At 46.2% G+C, this 21239-nt stretch overlaps 1 protein-coding gene across 4 annotated transcripts in view; it reads left to right on the top strand.

Annotated features, from left to right (window-relative positions):
- Positions 1-21239, top strand: part of RGS6 (regulator of G protein signaling 6) — a 1543034-nt gene that overhangs the window by 938629 nt on the left and 583166 nt on the right. For all 4 annotated transcript variants that reach the window (XM_069638605.1, XM_069638608.1, XM_069638607.1 and 1 more), the window contains one exon: positions 6117-6216. In XM_069638605.1, the coding sequence (XP_069494706.1) occupies positions 6117-6216 (100 nt within the window). The remainder of the gene's footprint in view (positions 1-6116; positions 6217-21239) is intronic.

A 21239-nucleotide genomic window follows, 5' to 3' on the forward strand; every position in this document is an offset into this window, starting at 1 on the left:
GGCCTCATTAGTTCACAAACGAGCTTCAGCGAGGGGACCCGGAATGGTGCACGTATAGGGCCGAAACCGAACTGGCTGCACTTCACGAGAAAAGCCCATGCAAAGACGAACTTCTGAAATGCCATTTCAGGCTTAAAGATACACACATGGAAACTAGACGGGGATAAACATGGTGCACGTGCCCACTAATCTGTCGTCATAAATAAAAGCACTAATTGAGTATTCGTGTATAATTCTCAACCGTCTTTTGCTGTCATTTTTTTACATAATTCCAGCACATGTTTTCTATCCTGATGTGTAGTTTATACACCAGATGTGGCCCCTTAAACTGGGTACAATACGCTCCGAGCATGTACTCTGAATGAGAGCACATGCAATCCTCAGATAGGAATCCTCAGAGAGGTGGGTGTCTGTTACACCCCGCAGTTTAGTGAAGTATGTCAAGAACATGTCAGTGGGAAGGAGATATCCGAATATGCATTCTCCTCTGGCTCCTGAATATTGGGTGACAAAACATATTTAGTTTTTTAATATGTGTTAAGGTGGAAAGAGGCCCTAAAGCAGAAGTAGCACAGGCTGTTGATTTCACAACAATGTCTTGCAGAAATGACTTTTTCCAAGTTATCCAACACCATGCTCATGCTTGAAGGAAGGGTGAAGGGGGATGCATTTATAAGATGTGATGACTGATAAGGGCTTTAGAGTAAATTGATTACACAAAACACCTGGATGAGGTGACTGAAGAACGGGCTGAGGGGAGGGTGTTCTTCCTGGAGGTAACCGATTAACAATACTGGGTGTACTTTAACAGACTGTTAGATGGGGCAGAAGGGGTAGAGACAAATACAGTGCAACAGTGACTGAAACAGAATGCTTTTTTATTTATTTGCATTTTTAAAGCACTCACACAGCCCTGGGGCATTGCGGCGCAGTTACAGGAGGAGCATGTCTTAGTTGCGTATTTACTACTAGCCTGTGCCAGCAGTTGCTGCAGCGCCAAACATGTGACACGGAGCAGCAGCAGTGTGATAGGCAGGTGGTGGGCCGATCTAGGTAGGTCTAGCACTGAACAGGCGCATCCGGCGCGCCCGCGCAGATGGTGGCACCGCGCCTGTGCTGATGGAGGCGCCGCGCCCGCGCTCGAGGCGGCGCCGCGCCCGGCATTATGGGGCCAATATTTTTTCGCCACTGGCACTTATTTTTTTACAAATTAAGCACTGCTTAGAAGATGCTTGTGCGTGCCCTATCGGAAGGCATTGTGATCTCTCCACTGGACAGACTGGGACTTTTGAAGGAAAGTTCTCATTTTAAAATAAACTCTTTTAAGTCTGCCTTCTTGGGTATTGATTCAGGGAGGTGAGCAAATTCTCGAAGGATTCCAGGTGCAAGCTCAGAACAGAAACATCCAACATAAGATTTCCTTGCTGATTTGGGAGCAGGTGGGCCGGTCCCCAAACGGCTTGTGAATGCGGCACCTGTGTGTTGCCATCCCTCTTAATGAGTGTCGGGCGATTTGGTACAACAAATATATCAATGTTTTCAGTGGTCATCTCTTCTGGGATGTCAAGCGTACAGCCCAGTTATATCACTCAATGAAAGTAAAGTTTGTGTTGTAAACTAGCCACTTTATATGAGTATGACCGACTTCACAAATCTTCACGCCGCAAGTCCGAACCTGGCAAATCGGCCTGCAACGGAGTGTGTGAAAAAAGCATCCACATGTCATGGTACCTTTGCAATTATCTAGGAGAGAAAAGCAGGGTTCTCCTTCATTTCAAATGATCATACTTGGATGGGATTAAATTCCCCCAGGTCATTAATACCTATTCGCACCGGGGAAGGGTGCTCAGCCAATCAGGCGGCTAGAACAGTGGACGAGAATACACATTCGCCACCTGCTGTTTCCAGCCACCTGAGGCCCGTGCCCGGGTGGTGCCATGTTTTGTTTGTTTTTGAATGTGGGGAAGTAACAGGGAGCCTCTCACTGTTCCCTCCCACCCCCTATAAAACAAACATACTCCTTCCCCACGCCTCCACCCACACTTACTTGCTGGACCGGAGCTTTGTGCTCCGGTCCCATGCACCTCCTGCTCCCGGCTGCCACCATAGAAATGAAAAAGAGACTTAGTTCCTTTTCTCTATGGCGGCGGGCATCTTTTTTTTTCTCAGGATATTGGAGTTGTGCAATAAGAGAAAAATAAGAAACCATTAGCACCCCGGATAAACCACAGGGTGTGAATGGCTTTCACCCCTGCGGCAGAGGGTAGCCATGGTCGGTAACATCCCTCGCCCAGGCCCTCGCTTCACTCAGGCCTACATAGGCTCGGGCTGGCCGGCCGTTACCGGCCATGTCTGCCCCTGTCACAGTCGTGAAAGCTATATTATCAGCAGGCTTCTAAAGACTTGCCTTGTGGAATGGGTTGGGCCCCCCATTGTGGCGAGTCTAATCTTCATAAGAAAATAATGCAGAGGGGTGGGATATCCCCGATAGTAGCCACAGGTGGAACCGCAGCTCGATTGCACTTGACCATAAACAAACAAAACATGTACACCATTGAACTTGAAGCCGATCACCCCTATAAAACTGAGTTTCTGTTGGCACAGTTAGTCAAGTATGAAGTAAGAGGGAGGGAAAGTGGGAAAAGAGTTGACAGACACCAGGAGGGAGTCAGGCAGGATTAAATGCTTGTATTAGTATGGACGTGTGTTCAGCCATGACCTATGGACTGTCTTCCAGACAGAGGAACACAGAGAAGTATGTGTTGAGCTAAAATAGGGACTGGGATTCCAAGACAATTTTGGAGTATTAAAAGATAGAGCTGTACTACTGTTGGGTGCTTGAGGGTCCTGAGATCCGTGCAGTAACATCAACGCAAAGGTCAGAACTCAACTTTGCGTTGGTGTTACTGACCAGAGTACATGGGTTGTGCCAATGGTACGACATTCTTACATCGACTGTTCATTGTTCGATTAGCTTTTTACCAGTAGTTATTTGCTGAAAAAACTCATCAAAAATATGGGTGGGGCGTGGGAAATGGGATAGAACGGGTTGGGGGGTGGAGAATAGGGAGTATATAATAGGGGAGGGAGGATTGGGGGGTACCCTCCAAAAATAAAAAATGAAAATGTTGATGTGTTTTTTCTGCAAAAAATGAACTGTCGATGTAGGGACATAGAACCGTGCCAACAGTAGCCCTCTCTTATGGGCATGAGAGAGCACCTAAGCCTGGGAACATGTCTTTAAAAATAAAACAATCTTAGAAGAAGCAGCCTTTGGAGGCAGAGAACTTTAGTTCGAACAGAGTAATAACTAAAGCAGAGGTTGCAGGGTAGATTGGGGGTTCCCTGAGTTTTCCCCTCTTTCTCATGCCGCCACGCTGGCCTCTAATTCTCTCAACTTCACGAAACTCATGCTGGTTAAGGACCTGAAAATGTGTTGTCACTGTGCTGTCTCTAATGTCCTCCAAAATCGCTTGTAGCGCAATACAGTGACTAGCCAAGAGCTGTAGGACTCAGAAGGGACCAGGCAGCCAGTCAATGCAGCAGAGGGGGCATTTATCAGGGGCGGGGGAGAGGGAAGGCCTTCCTTCTCAGGGCACCAGGCCCTCCTCACCCAGTCTACCCCAGCATCCCGGTCTCCCTGAACCTTCCCCTAACCTACACTTGCCCTTCCGGGCCCCCTTCCTCTCACTAGCCTGGCGGGGTGTGCATCCCTTCCAAGCCTGGTCCACCGCTGTCCTGGCACTTAGCATGTGGTCCTCTCTCCCTGCATATCCTGCATCCCCTGGCACTTGCCCATCGGGCCTTCCCTTAGCAATTGCCTAGCCCCAGGGGCCCTCTTCTTCCCTCCCCCTGTGCACTTGCATGCCCCCACTCTGCCCCGCACTTCCCTCCCTCCCTAGCATTATCCGTTCCCCCGACCGGAACTCCCCCCACACTTCCCTTGGGACTAGGCAAGTGCTAAAGGGAGGCCTGGTGGGCAAGTGCCAGAGGATGCAGGAAGTGCAGGGAGAGAGGACCACATGCTGAGTTCAAAGTGAAATTTGTACTGCAAAAATAATTATGCGCTTACTTTGCCCGGTCTTTGCACTGCAAAAATACACTTTGCACGGTTCCATGAATCAGGGTTTGTGTTGGCAATGCAAAGTCACTTTTCAGCAGTGCAAAGTAACTTTGACCCGGGCAAATATTCCATGAATCGGGCCCTTAGTGTTTTCATTGAGGCGGGGAACCCCCTCTTGGAATCCCCTATCAGAATAGGGGAATGTTAGGTTTCTCTTTATTTTCTTGACTAATAAAAGTCTATAGCAATGACTATGCCACCAGTGTGTCTGTCTCCTCTGCACCCTCACAGTACCTTCTGTTCCCCACCAAAGTCCCAGAAACAGCCAGACATCCCATGCACACCTTTTGTTTAGCCCCTGCATTCTGGGCCCCTGTGCAACAGGCACCCAAAGGGGTATATAAAGTATAACATATGAATAAATTAACTGCATATGTTATGTTTTGTTATGCTATCAACTATAGACTTAGTGGTCTCACAGTGTTTGGCCTTGTCTGAAAGGTGGCATATTGTGACCCAGCCAGGTTGTCACCAGACCTTCGTCTGTGGAAAGGAAGGGTGGGGGGGGTTTGGGGAAAAGGTTATAGGAAAGAGAAACTAGACAGCAGAATTACTAAAATCAGAGAGGAAAAACGATTGGGATGAGTGGCAGCGGATATGATTGTTGAAGCAGGGATGCACATTTCTTTAATGTGATTATTCATTGGTAAGCATAGGCGTAGGATTCGGGAGAGTAAACCTCGGTTTAGAGCAGAGTTCTATTTGGATGGAAATATCTGGAACCGGCGAAGCACGGTGCTAGAAGGCATTAGTTGTGTGTGCTTGCGTGATGGACTTCAGAGGTGCTCAAGCGGGCCCCAGTAGTGTGGAGGCTTTCACCGGATTCGTTTGTAAGAAACAATCCCTGTATCAAGGGAGAGCGCTGGGTTTGCCAAGCCAGCTGGCAGGAGTGTTGTCGCGCCAAGGGTTGGATGTGTATAGATGTATGCCTGGGAAGTTCATTGGGCAAATGGTAGGGACGGGAAGGGGAGATATGATGGACTTGCCTCTGGTAATACGAGGTTCTGTAAACAAAAAAGAGCAAGATATAATTCACTGTAACTTCATAAAGTAACATTCAAAACAAAATAGCTCAAGCAACCAGCTACTCAAGCTAGAAAGACAATGTCAAGTCTAATATATGCTAGAAAAAGCAACAGATGCCCGGTTACCATGCTATATAACTCTAGGACTATTTCCCACTTAGCCAAACTTTGCAATTCTACACTGAGCCTAATCCACCAATTTGTGTTACGGTATATTATGTTACAAGTGATCTATCCAACTAATAGTTAATTGCGCCTTATATTTTGACAATAACTACCTTCTTCAGTGCTTGCCTATATCTGTGTATGTGATTATGTTTGCATGAGAGAGCCTTCCCAGTGCCCTTCCCCCCCCTAGTCCATTATAGTGCCTTAAAGAGGTCTTGCCTAACTCTAAAGCGCTTGGGGGTTCAGGAGGACTCTGGTTCCTTCCCAACGCAAGGCATATATGCTTCCCCAAATCACCACCGTTGTGGTCTCAAAGCACCTGTCTTCTCAGGATGTTTGCATATGGTACTCAGTCCCCCCCAAAAACATCCAGATGTTAGTCAGCAGAGGAAAAGGAGTAGGGTAAAGGTAAAGGGATGGGGAAGTGGGTGAAATCCTGCAGACAAAAGATGGGTGGTGTAAAAGAGGGAAGGAATATTTTGCGACAGCTTCGGCATGTATGGCGGTCCATTGAGGTGGACCATAGATCGGCATGGTAAAAAGGATGGTATTTTCAGAGACTGTTTTGCATTCAACGAATTGTCTATATGAAGCAGCTCAGAGGAGCAACAGTGTGTTTGGCTGCGCGATGGCCTCAAAGTGTGCTCCAGCCACCAGGTTGAAACTTGTCATATGCACTGCCTGAACCATTCAGCTTGCTTGCTTGGAAGAGCTAGCTTCCTGTTTCATTCTCCACTGCGGCCGCCATCAACATGTTCACTCATGAGTTTCCCAATCTTATCCCGCCTTTCTTCTTTCAGATTGAAGATATAATTACCCGGATGCAAGACGATAAATCAGGCGGGGTCCCAATCCGAACTGTCAAGAGCTTTCTCTCCAAAATCCCAAGTGTTGTTACAGGTAAGAGCATGCGTGTGTTACCATAGCAATGGAGCCACATCATCAGGCAGGTAGTGACCGATGTGTGCCCAAAGGTTCCAGGATACAGAGACTTGGTCTGCGGTGATCATAGGCAAAGCCATGGGTAATTCGCCCCATGTGTTGGGTCTATTAGAGTAGACTTTAAATTGGGACTCATGTGTGAACAACTTTGCTCGTAATTAAGCAGAGATGGGATTAGTGAAACCGCAGCTGTTTGATTTATTCTCGAGTCTCAAGGCTCATAGAAAGTGATGGATGGCACATTACATTAATAAGCTTCTGAATCCTTGGCATAGTATTAATCTGTGTATGGCAATCTAGGACATGTGCCAAGAGCGGCGCAGCCAGCAAGTGCCCCTCTTCATTGGCATGAATGAGTGGACCTGGGAAGAAGTTTACTTAAGTTAGAAAGTTAATCCCAAACGCAAATAAAACGGTTATGGGGCATGTGAATTATTAAAGCCTTACAGACCACGAGTGGGTTCATTATTGTGGAATAAAGACCCGCCACCAAGTTATCGCCCGAGGTGAAGCCGAGAGCCATAAATTGGAGAAGGGTCATTATCCCAAGCAATAATGACCCCTCCTGAGGTCTATAATGCTATAAGCACATTGAGAGAATAGTAATACATGTTTTGGTGTTTTGTGGTGAAGTAAAAACGTTACTTTAATATTGAGTAATATAATAAACAAACTTAGTGAATTAAATCTGGTTTTATTTTGCAGTACTTAAACGAGGTGCTCTTCATAAGTTAAGTATTTAAATTTCAAACTGGCCAATAATGTCCCAGGTTTTACAGGAGCATGCATTAGGACTCGTGTAATAGTAAACCATTTCTCTATAAGAAAGCCAAAGCATTTTCCAATGTTTTATCTTTGTCTTTTTTTGTTAAGTAGGATGTTATGTCAAAAAAAGCTCATTGTAGAGAGGAAGTGTCTTGTTGAAAATAATCTTGCCTAGAAATTGCACTGTTTCCCTGTTTGCTTTTGAAGACAAATTTTCAGAATGCAGTCAATACCAGTAATTATTGACTGCACTCTGAACATTCTGATTGGCTGAGAGGAGGTCATTTATGATCTCCATGTGCTAACAGTATTTCAAGGCGCTGAGGAATGGCATGTTTTCAGGGCTTGTAAACATGCATGGAAGCTTTCAGTTATTTAGCCTTGTGTCCATGCTACATACATGTTTCTTGCCCATTCTACACTACAGTGTGTGTCCGGATTTGCTCTATGATATGAGAAAGTTGCATTGTCAAATCATGGGACTGCATGTCACAACCCTCGCCCAAAACCCCCTCTGGCAAACCCATTGGCCAGGTGGAGTCAGGACTGGGGCATATAGAGCCTGGCATCCTCTTCAAAAGCCTTCATGGGGCCAGTCCTGGCACCTATGGCGCCAGGCTCATACACCATGAAAAACAATGTGCTTGGGAACTACTTTATTGTATTGTCAGCCAACATGGAGGAATCCACATAGCTTGGTTCCTAAGAACCAAACTATGCGGTCTAGAATTTTGGGTGTGGTAGCCTAGGCACTACTTTACCTGGACTATTTTGTTGGGGCTATTTAAACCACACCCGAGCAAGACAACACGCTTTGCATTACTTTGCAGCTTGCAACGTAACGCTCACCGTGTCCAGCTATTCCCTCAAACCTCAGAGAAGCAGAACCTGCAAGGAAACAAAAGGAACATCATTTAGCAGCAGCATCCTACCTGCAGTCTTCATCTTTAAACACTCGCAGCTACTGAGAACAGCTTCCTCGAATCTGCACGCCTCCCGGACAGAACGACCTGAAAGAGGAAGATAGAGGCAACATTAAAGAAAGCAGTAGAGACATTTACAAATCACGAACTGCTCAAAAGGCTTACCTGGCTGGTCGCCTCTCGGCTGGCACCACTCCGGACATTCCACTCGCGCTGAAGAACACTGCGACCTACAAGGAAGGAAAACACAGGTTAGCAAAGGCAAGACTTCGCAGCGCTGCGCATAGCGCTTATTTACCGCATCATAGCGCTCTTAATGCGCCATCATTTACCAGTGGGGCTCAACCAAGCCAGTTCGCCGCGCTGAAGCTCTGCATACCTAAGGGAGAAAAAAGAGACATTTTAAACAAAGAAAGGCATGCAGGATAGCAACAAAACTAAAGAACAGCAATAAGACCTACCTGAACAATATCCAACGGGCCGGCATAAGTGAAGTAACTGGACAGCACTCGCCCATGAAAGACAACGCGCCCCTGCAAAGGAGGCAGGACGGAGAGCATGCCTAATTCTACCACAAGGTGAGGAGAGGGTGCCAGAGGGACTGAAATCATACGCAGGGTGGAGGGAGGATACTTACCCCAGTCGGTCAGTCTTGAACACAGTCCTCCTGTATTTTCAGGCAGAACCTTCCCCGCAGACCACATCAGGGCAAAGCTGAGAAGCATACCAGCGAGTAACCCGGCTGGGTGGCGTCCCTGTGGATAGCAGGTGAGCGTAACAGAACGCGAAGCCTACCATAACAAATCCACCTGGGCGCCATGGAGACATCAGAAATGGACCAATCGGCCCAATTACTAGGAGAGCTTCGTGCCAAGGTTCATTCGGCCCAATAAGAGACTAATGCCCTCCGGAGAGACCTAATAGTGACCAAAGAACGCACTGAAGAGATTAGCAGGCAATACTTGCAATCACAGGCAGGACAGACGCCTCTACCTGGAAGCAATCCAACGATGCAAAACCCCGCCATACCACCCACTCCGGTACAGATCACGTTACCTGGAACAGTGCCCCTGGCACCACCAGAAAGGTTCTCAGGTGACCCACGGAAGTATGCGGCATTCATCAATCAGTGCCGCCTTCATTTTCTTTGTAGGCCTGGAGCATTGCCAAATGACCAAGCTCCGGTAGCTTTTGTCTTATCATACCTGAGTGGTAGTGCAGCAGATTGGTCAGTGCCGTTGGTAACCCATGACGATCCTCTATTTCATGACTTTGGGGGGTTCCAGAGAGAAATGGAAAAACTTTTTGCTCGCAAAAGCCAGGAACAAGCAGTAGACAATGAACTCTTGTCCCTACGACAGGGGAATCAGGACTTGTTAACGTACATTGCTACCTTCAACAGACTGGTTGCCGAAGCTAGGTGGCCAGAAAACAAAAGAACCACGTTATTCCATCGAGGCTTACGAGGCGAATAAAAGGACGTCTTAGCCCAGGTGGTTGATCCACCCAGAGACTGTGCAGAATTCATAAATCTGGTCGTGCCGCTAGACCACCGGTTGCAGGACCGAAAGGCAGACCGGTCTAAGACGGACCCTCGGACCGTGTATGTTCGACCAAGGGAAAACACACCTTGTGTACCTGAAAATGCTGTAGAACCCATGCAGATTGGAGGGATATGGCCTCCATTAACAAAACAAGAGCGGGACAAAAGAAGACAACAACAGCTTTGTTTGTGTTGTGGGAAACCAGGACATTTCCTGAAGGACTGTCCAGTAAAACCCCCAAGAAGAACGGTCGGGGCCACAGAGAAGGATGAAGCTAAGGAATCGGAAAACTACCAAGCTCGAGAAACGTAGAGGTCAGTTTGTCGAATGAGAAGAAAGAGTTGCTGACCTCGCACTTTGCAATACCAGTGATCTTAATTAACCAACAACACTGGTCAAGAATGCATGCCGTTGAAGAATACATTGATAGCGGAGCAGTTGGAAATTATATTGATTAAGAACTGGCAGCAGAGATGGGTCTTCCTTTGTGTTCTAAGCCAACTATGGACAAGGTAACCATCATGGATGGGACAGAAATCGCTTCCGGACCAGTAACCCAGTGCACAGCCAGGGTAACCTTGCTGTGCCAGGACGGACATCTGGAGTCTATTTCATTCGATCTCATCAAGGCACCTCAGTTCAGGCTAATACTAGGGATGCCATGGTTAGTTGCTTACAACCATTTGATAGACTGGAGGGCACGAAAATTAACTTTCCCCGGTGACTGCTCCCCTGCCTGCTATTACCAAAAGGAGAAACCCGACGTCTGTATCCCCATGACTCCCGGAGCGACAGTATCAACTCTGGGAGCAACTAATATCTTGCCAAGTGAATACCATGATTTCCAGGATGTTTTCTGAAAGGACCAAGCCAAAACATTGCCGCCGCACAGGCCCTATGACTGTCAGATCAACCTTGTTCCTGGTGCACAATCCCTTGCGGCAGGATCTACGCTCTCACAGAACCAGAAAACCTTCATTTGAAATCCTATTTAGACCAGTACCTTGCAAATGGATTTATCCGTCCTTCGAAGTCCCCCGCAGCCAGTCCTTTGTTCTTCGTACCGAAAAAGGAAGGATGCTTGAGAACCTGTATTGACTAACGCGCATTGAACCAGATCACTGTGAAGAACCGCTACCCCTTGCCACTTATCCCTGAGATGCTAGACCAAGTTAAAGATGCCCAGATTTATACCAAATCGGACCTTCTAGGAGCGTACCACCTGGTCCAAGTCAGAAAAGGAGATGAATGGAAAATCGCCTTCCGTACTAAGTACAGCTTGTTTGAATATCAAGTCATGCACTTCGGGTTATGCAACGCTCCTGCCGCATTCCAGTATTTCATGAATGACATCTTAAGGGAGTTCATTGATGTGTGCACCTTAGTGTACATAGACAACATCTTAGTATACTCAGCCTCGGAACAAGATCATGTCAGGCACGTTTGTTCAGTCCTCACCAAGCTCTGTCAACATCGCTTGTTTGCAAAGCTTGAAAAATGCTTTTTTCACGTCACCGAAGTAGAATTTCTTGGTTTTATCCTTACTCCAAGAGGCATCAGAATGGACATGCACAAGGTAGATGCCATTCTGAAATGGCCTTCACCGAGGTCTCTGAAAGGGGTACAAAGCATGCTGGGTTTTGCGAACTTCTACCGCCGGTTCATCCCAGACTTCTCTCAGGTTGTTCACCCAATCATAGTACTATTACGAAAAAACAATAAAAAGTTTGCTTGGACCGAAGAAGCAGAAGAAGCCTTTCAGGAACTTAAACGAAGGTTTACCTCCGCTCCAATCCTGCGACAACCTCGTCCAGACCTCCCTTATGTCGTTGAAACTGATGCGTCCAGTCTCGTTATGGGGGCTGTCCTTTCACAGAGAGACCCGGAAACCGGGCAGCCACATCCTGTGGCCTTCTGGTCGAAAAAGTTCTCACCTCCAGAGATTAATTATGCCATCACGGACAAGGAACTCCTGGCTATCAAATCCGCCTTTAAAGCCTGGAGGCACTACCTTCTAGGGGCCAGACACACCATTACAGTCATCACAGACCACCAAAACCTGCAATATCTCAAAACAGCCAAGGCCCAGTCCTCACGCCAATTACAGTGGGCCCTTTTCTTCGCCAAATATGATTATGTAATCACATTTCGACCAGGAGTCAGAAACGGAAAGGCAGATGCCTTAACTCGCATGGGCATAGATGAAATAGTATATACAACTCCAGACCCAGTACCAATTATACCTGAAGAAAAACTCTTGGGTATCACAACAGCCTTAACACAAGCAGAACTACGAAAAGAAATCCAACGAACAATGAATCCTGATGCTTACCTCGCATGGCAAACTCAAGGAGAACAATATACCATCAAGGACCATCTACCCTTTTTTAGGGATCGCCTATATATACCCAAGAAGGAATTACAAAAGCATATTATTTCAAACTATCACGATTCACTGATCAAAGGGCATGCTGGGATCGCCAAAATCCTAGCTAAGGTGAAAGAGAACTTTTGGTGGCCTATCTGGCGTAAGGACATCATTCCGTATATTCAGTCCTGCAGTGTCTGCGCACAAAATAAATCACAGAAACAAAAACCATCTGGTCTCCTACAATCATCGGACATTCCTCTAGTTCCATGGCACACTCTTTCCCTTGACTTCATCACTGATCTACCTCCAAGCCAAGGGTTCAACACCATCCTTGTAGTTGTGGACTTATTCTTGAAGATGGCCCATTTTATTCCTCTCAAAGGCCTCCCAGACGCAGCCACTTTAGCAAAAGTGTTCCTCGAGGGTGTGGTTAAGCTGGCTTCCCTTCAGTTCTGGTCTCTGATCGAGGCAGCCAGTTTGTGTTGTGCAATGGCACAGATCGACGTTTGGCTATCTACCAGTCGCCATCCCCAAACGGATGGCCAAACCGAGAGAACCAATCAGACACTCTAGCAATATTTACGGGGCATGCTGCACCATGAACAAAGTAATTGGAAAGACCTATTATGGATAGCGAATATGCATCTAACAATTCTTTGCATTCAAGCACGGGGCAAACGCCCTTCTATACCCTTTATGGCAGACATCCGCGTACCTCTGAACTAGACCTTCCAGCCAGCTTGGAAATGCCAGCGGTAAAGACTCTACACACAACCATTACTCAGGCTTTCAATAGGGCAAAGGAACACCTTATTCATGCCAAAGAAAAACAAAAGAGATTTGCCAACCCACACCAGAAAAAGGCCCCTAATTATCAAGTAGGAGACAAAGTTTGGTTAGCCGCTAAATTCATACCCATCAAGGGAACCCGGACCTTTCATCCCAGATTCTTAGGACCCTATACCATTAAGGCAATTATAAACCCAGCAGCCGTGAAACTGGATTTACCACCTAATCTACACATCCACCCCGTATTCCATGTGTCCCTCCTGAAACCAATGCAATCCGGCACACGGATTGGGACACCACCTAAACCCATACTTGTTGACGGAGAACCAGAACTCGAAGTCAAAGATATCTTGGACTCTAAATACTCTAGGACCAAGCTATATTATCTCGTCGATTGGAAAGGATTTGGACCACGAGATAGATCCTGGGAGCCCAGTGAGAATATCCACGCACCATGTCTAATCAGGAAATTCCATCGGAACTTCCCAACCAAACCTAGGCCAGACAGAAGGAACACCATGGGAGGGGCCTTAGGGGGGAGTGAAGTCACGACCCTCGCCCCAAACCCCCTCTGGCAAACCCATTGGCCAGGTGGAGTCAGGACTCGGGCCTCTAGAGCCTGGCATACTCTTCCAAAGCCCTCATGGGGCCAGGCTCATACACCATGAAAAACAATGTGCTTGGGAACTACTTTATTGTATTGTCAGCCAACATGGAGGCATCCACATAGATTGGTTCCTAAGAACCAAGCTATGCGGTCTAGTGTTTTGGGTGTGGTAGCCTAGGGACTACTTTACCTGGACTATTTTGTTGGGGCTATTTAAACCACACCCGAGCAAGACAACACGCTTTGCGTTACTTTGCAGCTTGCAACGTGGCACTCACCGTGTCCAGCTATTCCCCCTGAACCTCGGAGAAGCAGAACCTGCAAGGAGACAAAAGGAACATCATTAGCAGCAGCGTCTTACCTGCAGTCTTCATCTTTAAACACTCGCAGCTACTGAGAACAGCTTCCTCGAATCTGCACGCCTCCCGGACAGAACGACCTGAAAGAGGAAGATAGAGGCAACATTAAAGAAAGCAGTAGAGACATTTACAAATTACGAACTACTCAAAAGGCTTACCTGGCTGGTCGCCTATTGGCTGGCACCACTCCGGACATTCCACTCGCGCTGAAGAACACCGCGACCTACAAGGAAGGAAAACACAGGTTAGCAAAGGCAAGACTTTGCAGCGCTGCGCATAGCACTTACTTACCGCATCATAGCGCTCGTAATGCGCCATCATTTACCAGCGGGGCTCAACCAAGCCAGTTCGCCGCGCTGAAGCTCTGCATACCTAAGGGAGAAAAAAGGACATTTTAAACAAAGAAAGGCATGCAGGATAGCAACAAAACTAAAGAACAGCAATAAAACCTACCTGAACAATATCAAACGGGCCGGCGTCAGTGAAGTAACTGGATCGCACTCGCCCATGAAAGACAACGCGCCCCTGCAAAGAAGGCAGGACGGAGAGCACGCATAATTCTACCACAAGGAGAGGGCGCCAGAGGGACTGAAATCATACGGGGGGTGGAGGGAGGATACTTACCCTAGTCGGTCAGTCTTGAACACAGTCCTCCTGTATTTTCAGGCAGAACTTTCCCTGCAGACCACATCAGGGCAAAGCTGAGAAGCATACCAGCGAGTAACCCTGCTGGGTGGCGTCCCTGTGGATAGCAGGTGAGCGTAACACTGCAGTACCAAACATGCGCGCACATGCACAGTAGCACAAGCAAATGACTGCACAGCATTTGTACCAACGCTAATGCAACTGCTCCTGCTCACATTGCATTTGTGCTTGATGGCATTTTTGGTTTTCCAGCCCCTGTTGGGAGTTGGTAGGTTTTTCGAAGGCAGCGTTTTGAAAAGGAAAGTGCCCTTTGCTATTATTGCTCCTACTTGCAAGAACCGAAACTCTAGTAGAAGAATGCATGCATTTCTAGGACTCCCTAGATGCTTTTTAGCTCATGTGTGTTTTTGTTTGTTGCTTTAATTAATATTGTTATTAGAATTATTAGAAGTGTTGTGATTGACATTGGCATGTGTATTGTTATTGTTAGTACTATTATAATACTCAATAATTCAGTCATTATCATTCAATAATGTGCCTTCCCCCTGGTGTACTGGAAATGTTATAAGCAGGGTATCATTACTGCATGATTGTTAGTGCTCTGGTGGAAATGTGCAATACTGATGATTAATGCATGGGAAAGCATGTAATTAATCATTACCACTGGCAATTGCTCTGGGCAGCTTTCTATTCCATCATTGTGCTGCCTACTCTACCATTGCAGAAGTGGGTGAATAAAGATATGCAAATCGAGCTTGGTCGGGCCAGCCCAACTGCTAGATTGCTTCCCTTCTGCACAAGACCACGAGCAGGTCGAACATGTTTCGGCTTCGTTTTTCCTCATCAGTGAAGGGTACTTAAAGATTTTTCTATATCACACACTTCTGCAATTTCCATGCTCGTCTGGTGCTCTGGCAGATCTGAAAAAGAGAGTGGTGAGTTAAGTTAGTGGGGAGAGAGGAAAAATACAAGAAAGCTTTGCTGTTGCGTTCCGATGATCGGAAGTAAACAGGCACTGGGAACAAATCTGTTTCTACTAACCTGTGTTGAGGCCACAGTGGTCTGTCTTTGTAGCTTCTGCTTTATTTATTTTATTGTTTTTTTTTATAACGCACTTTATACCAAACCTGAGTGCGGTTTCTAAGCGTCGATCCGAGATTCGAACCTCTGTTGCTCTGCGTGGCGTGTTGCCCCTGTGCTAGCCTCCGTTCATCTTTTTCTTCTTGGGACGGCTCCTCAAGGGCTGGAGCTTGCAATTTCCATCTGGACAGATGATGTTCACCTATCCTTTGTTGCTAGAAAAGAGCCTTTGCACCCATGTTCAGGCTGCCCGGCTTTCTTATGGTGACCTAGCAACAGTAAAGCGTGGTTGGTAGGACACTTTTAAATTAATGATACATCTGGCTATTATTCCATGCGGGCAAACATCTGTGTTTGGTCCTATGCAGAGAAGATCTGGTCTTTTACTTCAGGTTGAACTGCTCTCATTGGCTCCAGGAACAATACTGATTTGCATATATGTGGTGCCTTTCAGCAACGGCTCAGAGCGACTAAAAAAACAGTCATATAGCATGTTACCCAGGACAACACCAGCGGCTATGATAAAACAATCACTTTGGTCAATAGCTTTTTAGTTTTAGCTTGTCTCCCTAAGAAAGAGAGCCGAAGTGGGCTCCTTAATTTCTGTGCACTAGAGAACCAAATTGCACCTCACCAATGAGGCCCATCTATCCAACCAATACATGCCTGGGTTTGCATGTGCGCCCTGGTGGAAGGGATGTGCTATTCCCATTGTTGGCAGCACCAAGACTGATTTCCATATGTATTGTTACCTTCTGCAGTGATGTCAATGGGCTACAAAAGCAATGCTACCAATCGAAGGTTGCCCAGGACAATGCCAGAGGTTATGATTTATGTGAAATAAAATGCACTGCAATCAGCATTGCGCTGCTGTGGCAACCTGCCCATGCACTCTTTCTTTACATCACAGCGCAGTAAATATTCAGTGGCGCACAGTGGTTTTCAGGCAGCTTGATGCGTCTACCATAAATCTTATGTTATACCACCCATGAGCAGAGCAATGATGTACTCATAACAACTACCTTGTTACATGCAACTCAATGCAATATTAAATCATGCCCAGGAGAAGGATCTTAGAGTCCTGTGTGTAGCTCAGTATGTTGCAGCCGCGTCATGCAGTGTGTCCGCGCGTCACAGACTTGAAACCTAGCAACGCTTGCACATCCTTTCATGCATCTGATGGCAATAAAATCGGCAGCAACACTGCTGGGTAAAGGAAGTCTTGTTGCAAACAGTGAACAGCCTGTAGGCAATCAGCAGGATGTTGTAGGTTTCATTTTTATTACCAGTAGTGGCAGGGGTTGAATTGCAGGTTTCATTTACAGTAAGATTCTTGAGTTATGCAAGCACTCTTTCCCTTATCATTTGATCACAGTAGTTCTTGTATGCACATCTCAGACACATCTGACCATGGATGTGAGCCTTGATTTCAGCCTATCATGCTTGGCACCAGCAGCTGGTCGAATACAAATACCTTTTGTGGTGTCCCCCAGGGCTCCACACCATGGCTATCGATCATCAGCATTTAGCTGCACCCCGCGGCTGAGGTAATTTCGCAACTCCACCTCTAATTCCATCTGTTTGATAAGCAGGTCCACCTCCATGCTGGGATACAATCTGGAACATTGCCACATTGTCATAGCAAAGCTAGTTGTTACTCTACTATCTTAAGATTCAGGCCTTGATGGTCCCACCGGAAACCCGCCCCCCGTACCCTGTGTACTGGCAATGAGTAGAACACCAGCTCTTCCACAGAACGTAACACACTGCGGGGTCTGATACAAGCTGGATATGACCTCTCAAAATATTTTAGATATTGCAACAAACACCAGCTGATGTTGAGGAGGCGCGTACCGCTTCTGCAGACGGGCCACTGCCCACTGTAATCCACAAAACAGCAGAATTCTATGGCTTCGCTAGCCTGTCTTACAGATGGGTGGCTGGATGGCCAAAAGCATCTGGCTTGACACATATCCCAGCCAATCAGAGTGGCAGAGTAATTCTGACCATGTGATTGATTGGAAGACGTGACAGAATGTTTTGAGTTGAATGGGCAGAACTTTGCCGAATCAGAGAGGTGGCGTGACTTGGCCAACCTGCCCTCGACACCATGGAGCAGAAGCACAGAGAGAGAGAGAGGATTTCATCGTCCATTTCACCATACCGCTGCACGGTTTTTCACCAATCCCTGTTCTCAGGGGTGGATTGGCCTATAGGGAACTCTGGAGGGTTCCCGGTAGATCTCTGCACCCTGGGCCTCTTTTGTGTGGTATTTTCGAATGTTCCCGTAGGAAAAGGGTTGGGCTTGCTGAAAATGTGTACTATGGGGCGACTGTGAAAATCATTTCCAGGGCCTCTTTTGGTTCCCAGTCCACCCCTGCCTGCTCTCAAAGGTAGTATCCTAGTACCACACTGGCTCAAAAGTAGCAAGATCGATGGCCGTGATTTGAAGAGACTTGATGTATGGGTGGCATCACCTGTGAGAATGATCCAATGTAGAGTGACATCATGAACAATGTTGGCCTAAACCTATCCACGTGAACAACAGCCTGAAATACGTGTGACTCTTCCGCTTGCGTTGAAACCATCAACCACGTGTGCGCTACCGTTCAATTTACAATTTTGTAAGATTCACGTACATTTAAGATAATATCACACACATGTACATGCATAGGGGAGTAATCCAAGCATAGAATGCCCTGATGAAGGACAGTGGCCTGAAACGCATTGTATCCTGATATGCATCTCAGCCTGTGTTGTTTAATAGGTTTTTCATTTTTCGCTCTGGTCTCCAGTAGTAGCAGTACATTATTTTATTCAGCCAGAACATTAATATATAAAACGATATAAAACATACAATATAAAAATCAGACCAGCAAAGACACGCCCCTTAATTGGAATAAAACATAATCATGAACTAAAACAGTCCACCATACCCTTTAAAAGCTGCTTGCACTTAATTACATGCATCTATTATAGTTTTATTTGTTATATTAGTGTTTCAATGTTAGGGCAATTCATTAGGATAAACATAGCTTCCTTGATAGTCCTAACATTATGATGGATAACGTGTCTCCTAAGCCAGAGCCTCCATGATCAGTAAGAATATTACAAGCCAACATACAATGAGGTAAGTCTTCCTCAACACCTGCTCCACCAGCAACCGCCTTGGTGCCGCCAAGCCAACTCTTCGGCCACTCAATGGCAAGACGTCCAGTCTAATCATAAGGTCCTCCTGTGCTCTAGGGGCCTGAACCCTATTATATGACTTTTATCAAAGTCGGTCTGCGTGGAGGCTGCAAAAATTGTTAATTATATTTGGTTATTTATAACATGCTAAATGCACAGAGGTTTCTAAGCACGGACCCGGGGATCGAACCTGTGTTGCTTCGCGTAGGCTTGCTTCCAAGGCGAGCGCGTTGCCCCTAAGCTTTCCTCCCAATGAGGTCAAATTGCCGACCTGCTGGTCTCTAGACTTTTTATTTATTTATACAACTTGAAATAACGTAAGGCTGATATATACACAAATGTTGAATGATTTGTGTAAAAATATATAATCCTTAATCAATGGTGCTTCCATAGGATTCCAACCAATTCCTAAGAGGTTTTCGTTAGGTCTCTTTTTAGAGATTTGAAGAGAACAATTTGGAAGATTCTGAAAATGAAAAGCTGATAAAAAGCCTAAAAAGCATACACGGGAGGGAAAGGGCCAGAATATTTGACTTATCTGGCCCCATCTCACCCTTGGCCACTACCTTAATTCAGGAAATGTAAAACTGGTAACCCTAACCTGATGTAATGACATGAAACATGAGGGCAGAATTACCAGACTGTGGGCGTGTAACTCTGAAATGCGTAGAACCCACACCTCGGGGGCTTCCCCCGGCTCTCGTCCTTTGCAACAACCTATTCCTAAGGCATCGTCCACTCACCAAGACATTGCCGAACCAACTGCGGCAAAGTGCTTGGGACAAAACCATTGCCCTTTGCAACTGCCTGTGGATATCTGTCAAGACAGAAGCAACATTGGCTACCTGCGTGACCGCCAACCCAATAGAAGGTCATGGGCGAGATCCCCAATCAGAAGAGCCATAATGAGGCTGACACATTACTGTCTGGCATGCTGGGAAAACAATGAGATAGACGTCCACCTTTAACAACGTTACTGCCCAGGAAATGGCCGCCAATGACCAGTGCTAGTCCTATGTGCCAATAAGGACCATAGGAATGGAATATTTAAGGATCTTCAGTGTGGAGAGCCTTTTTAAGAATTATGAAGATAGTAGCTTATTTCAATATTTCCCGGATGCTAGCCTCTTTAAATATGATCAGTATCGTAGCCTATTTAAAGACTTACAGGATGGTAGTTTTTTCCAGGAGTATTAGGATGGAACACCTTTTCATAGAATATTGATGTGACTGTGTTAACGGTGGACTCCTTATAGTACTCTAATAAATAAATAAATGATAGGATTATCAGAATAGGGACTCCCTTTAAGCAACCTCCAGATGGGAAGACTTTGTATGGATTATCAGGCTTTGCTGCCTCTTCAAGGATTTCCAGAATGGGGAGCGTCTTTAGGGGTTATCAGGCTGGTGAGAATCTTTACGCATCATCCGGAAGGCTAACCTATCTAAAGAATATGCATATGGGGAGGGTCTTTAAGGTGTATCAGAATGAGGGAGGCTTGTTTAAGGATTCACAGGTTGCATGCCCTTCTCATGCATTATCAGTTGGGGATGCTCTTTGAGAATTATCAGGATAGAGATCCTCTTTAAGCATTATCAGGAAGGGGTCTCTATTTCAGAATTATCACAATGGGGATACTCTTTAAGGATTACCAGGATGGCGATCCTCTTTTACAATTATCAGGATGGGGTGCCTCTTTGAGAATAATTCAGATGGGGAGTCTCTTTAAGGACTATCAGGATGGCGATCCTCTTTGACATTTATCGGGATAGGGATACTCTGCGAGGTTTATCAGGATGGGGATCCTCTTAGAGAATGATCAGGATGGTGATCTTCTTTGAGAATTATCACGAAGGGGAACCACTTTGAGAATGAGCAGGATGGGGATACTCTTTAAGGATTATCAGGATGGGGATCCTCTTTAAGAATTATCAGGATGGGGATCCTCTTTGAGAATTATCAGGATAGGGATTCTCTTTAAGGACTATCAGGATGGGGTTCCTCTTTGAGAATTATCAGGATGGGGATCCTGTTTAAGAATGATCAGACTGGGGAGCCCCTTTAGAGATGATCAGTGTGGGGAAACTCTATAAGGATTATCAGAACAGGGGTCTGTTTGGGGATATTCAGATGGGGGACCTTATTAAGCAATAGAATGCCTAGCCTCTTTAGGGTTACGAGGACAGGGAGCCTATTTAGGTCTTATGCGGGGCCTCTTTCTTTAAGAATTATCATGATGTGGAACCTCTTTAAGGATTATAAGTCTGTTTAAAGATTGTCGGAAGGGGAGCCTAATTAATTATTAGATTGGCTAGCCTATTAAGGGATTATCAAGATGGGGAGCCTCTTTAAGGATTATCCGGGCTGGGAGTCTCTTTAAGGATTATTCAGTTGAGTGAAGTAGCACCCAAAGCAGGGATGCCCTTGTCGCTGTCGCGAGCACTCAGTTTCAAGCCGGGCATGCATTTGCCTGCACGTGTGGCCGTCCACTCCTCAGCACCAAGCCGCAGACAGATGCTTTATCGTTATCTGAATACTCTGCTGGAGTTTCCTCCATCAAAGGAGCCATTTCTTTGGTTAATGACCGCAGAGTTTTTGGGTATGGGTTTGATGGCAAATATCAGGTGCAACTGTAGATAACACCTTGAAATAAATTCAGCATTGATTTGCGGATATTCTTAGCAATGGCTCTATCCTCAAATACTGCA

This window comes from Ambystoma mexicanum, chromosome 14, assembly GCF_040938575.1.
Source record: "Ambystoma mexicanum isolate Mex_15411 chromosome 14, UKY_AmexF1_1, whole genome shotgun sequence".
Lineage (NCBI taxonomy): Eukaryota > Metazoa > Chordata > Amphibia > Caudata > Ambystomatidae > Ambystoma > Ambystoma mexicanum.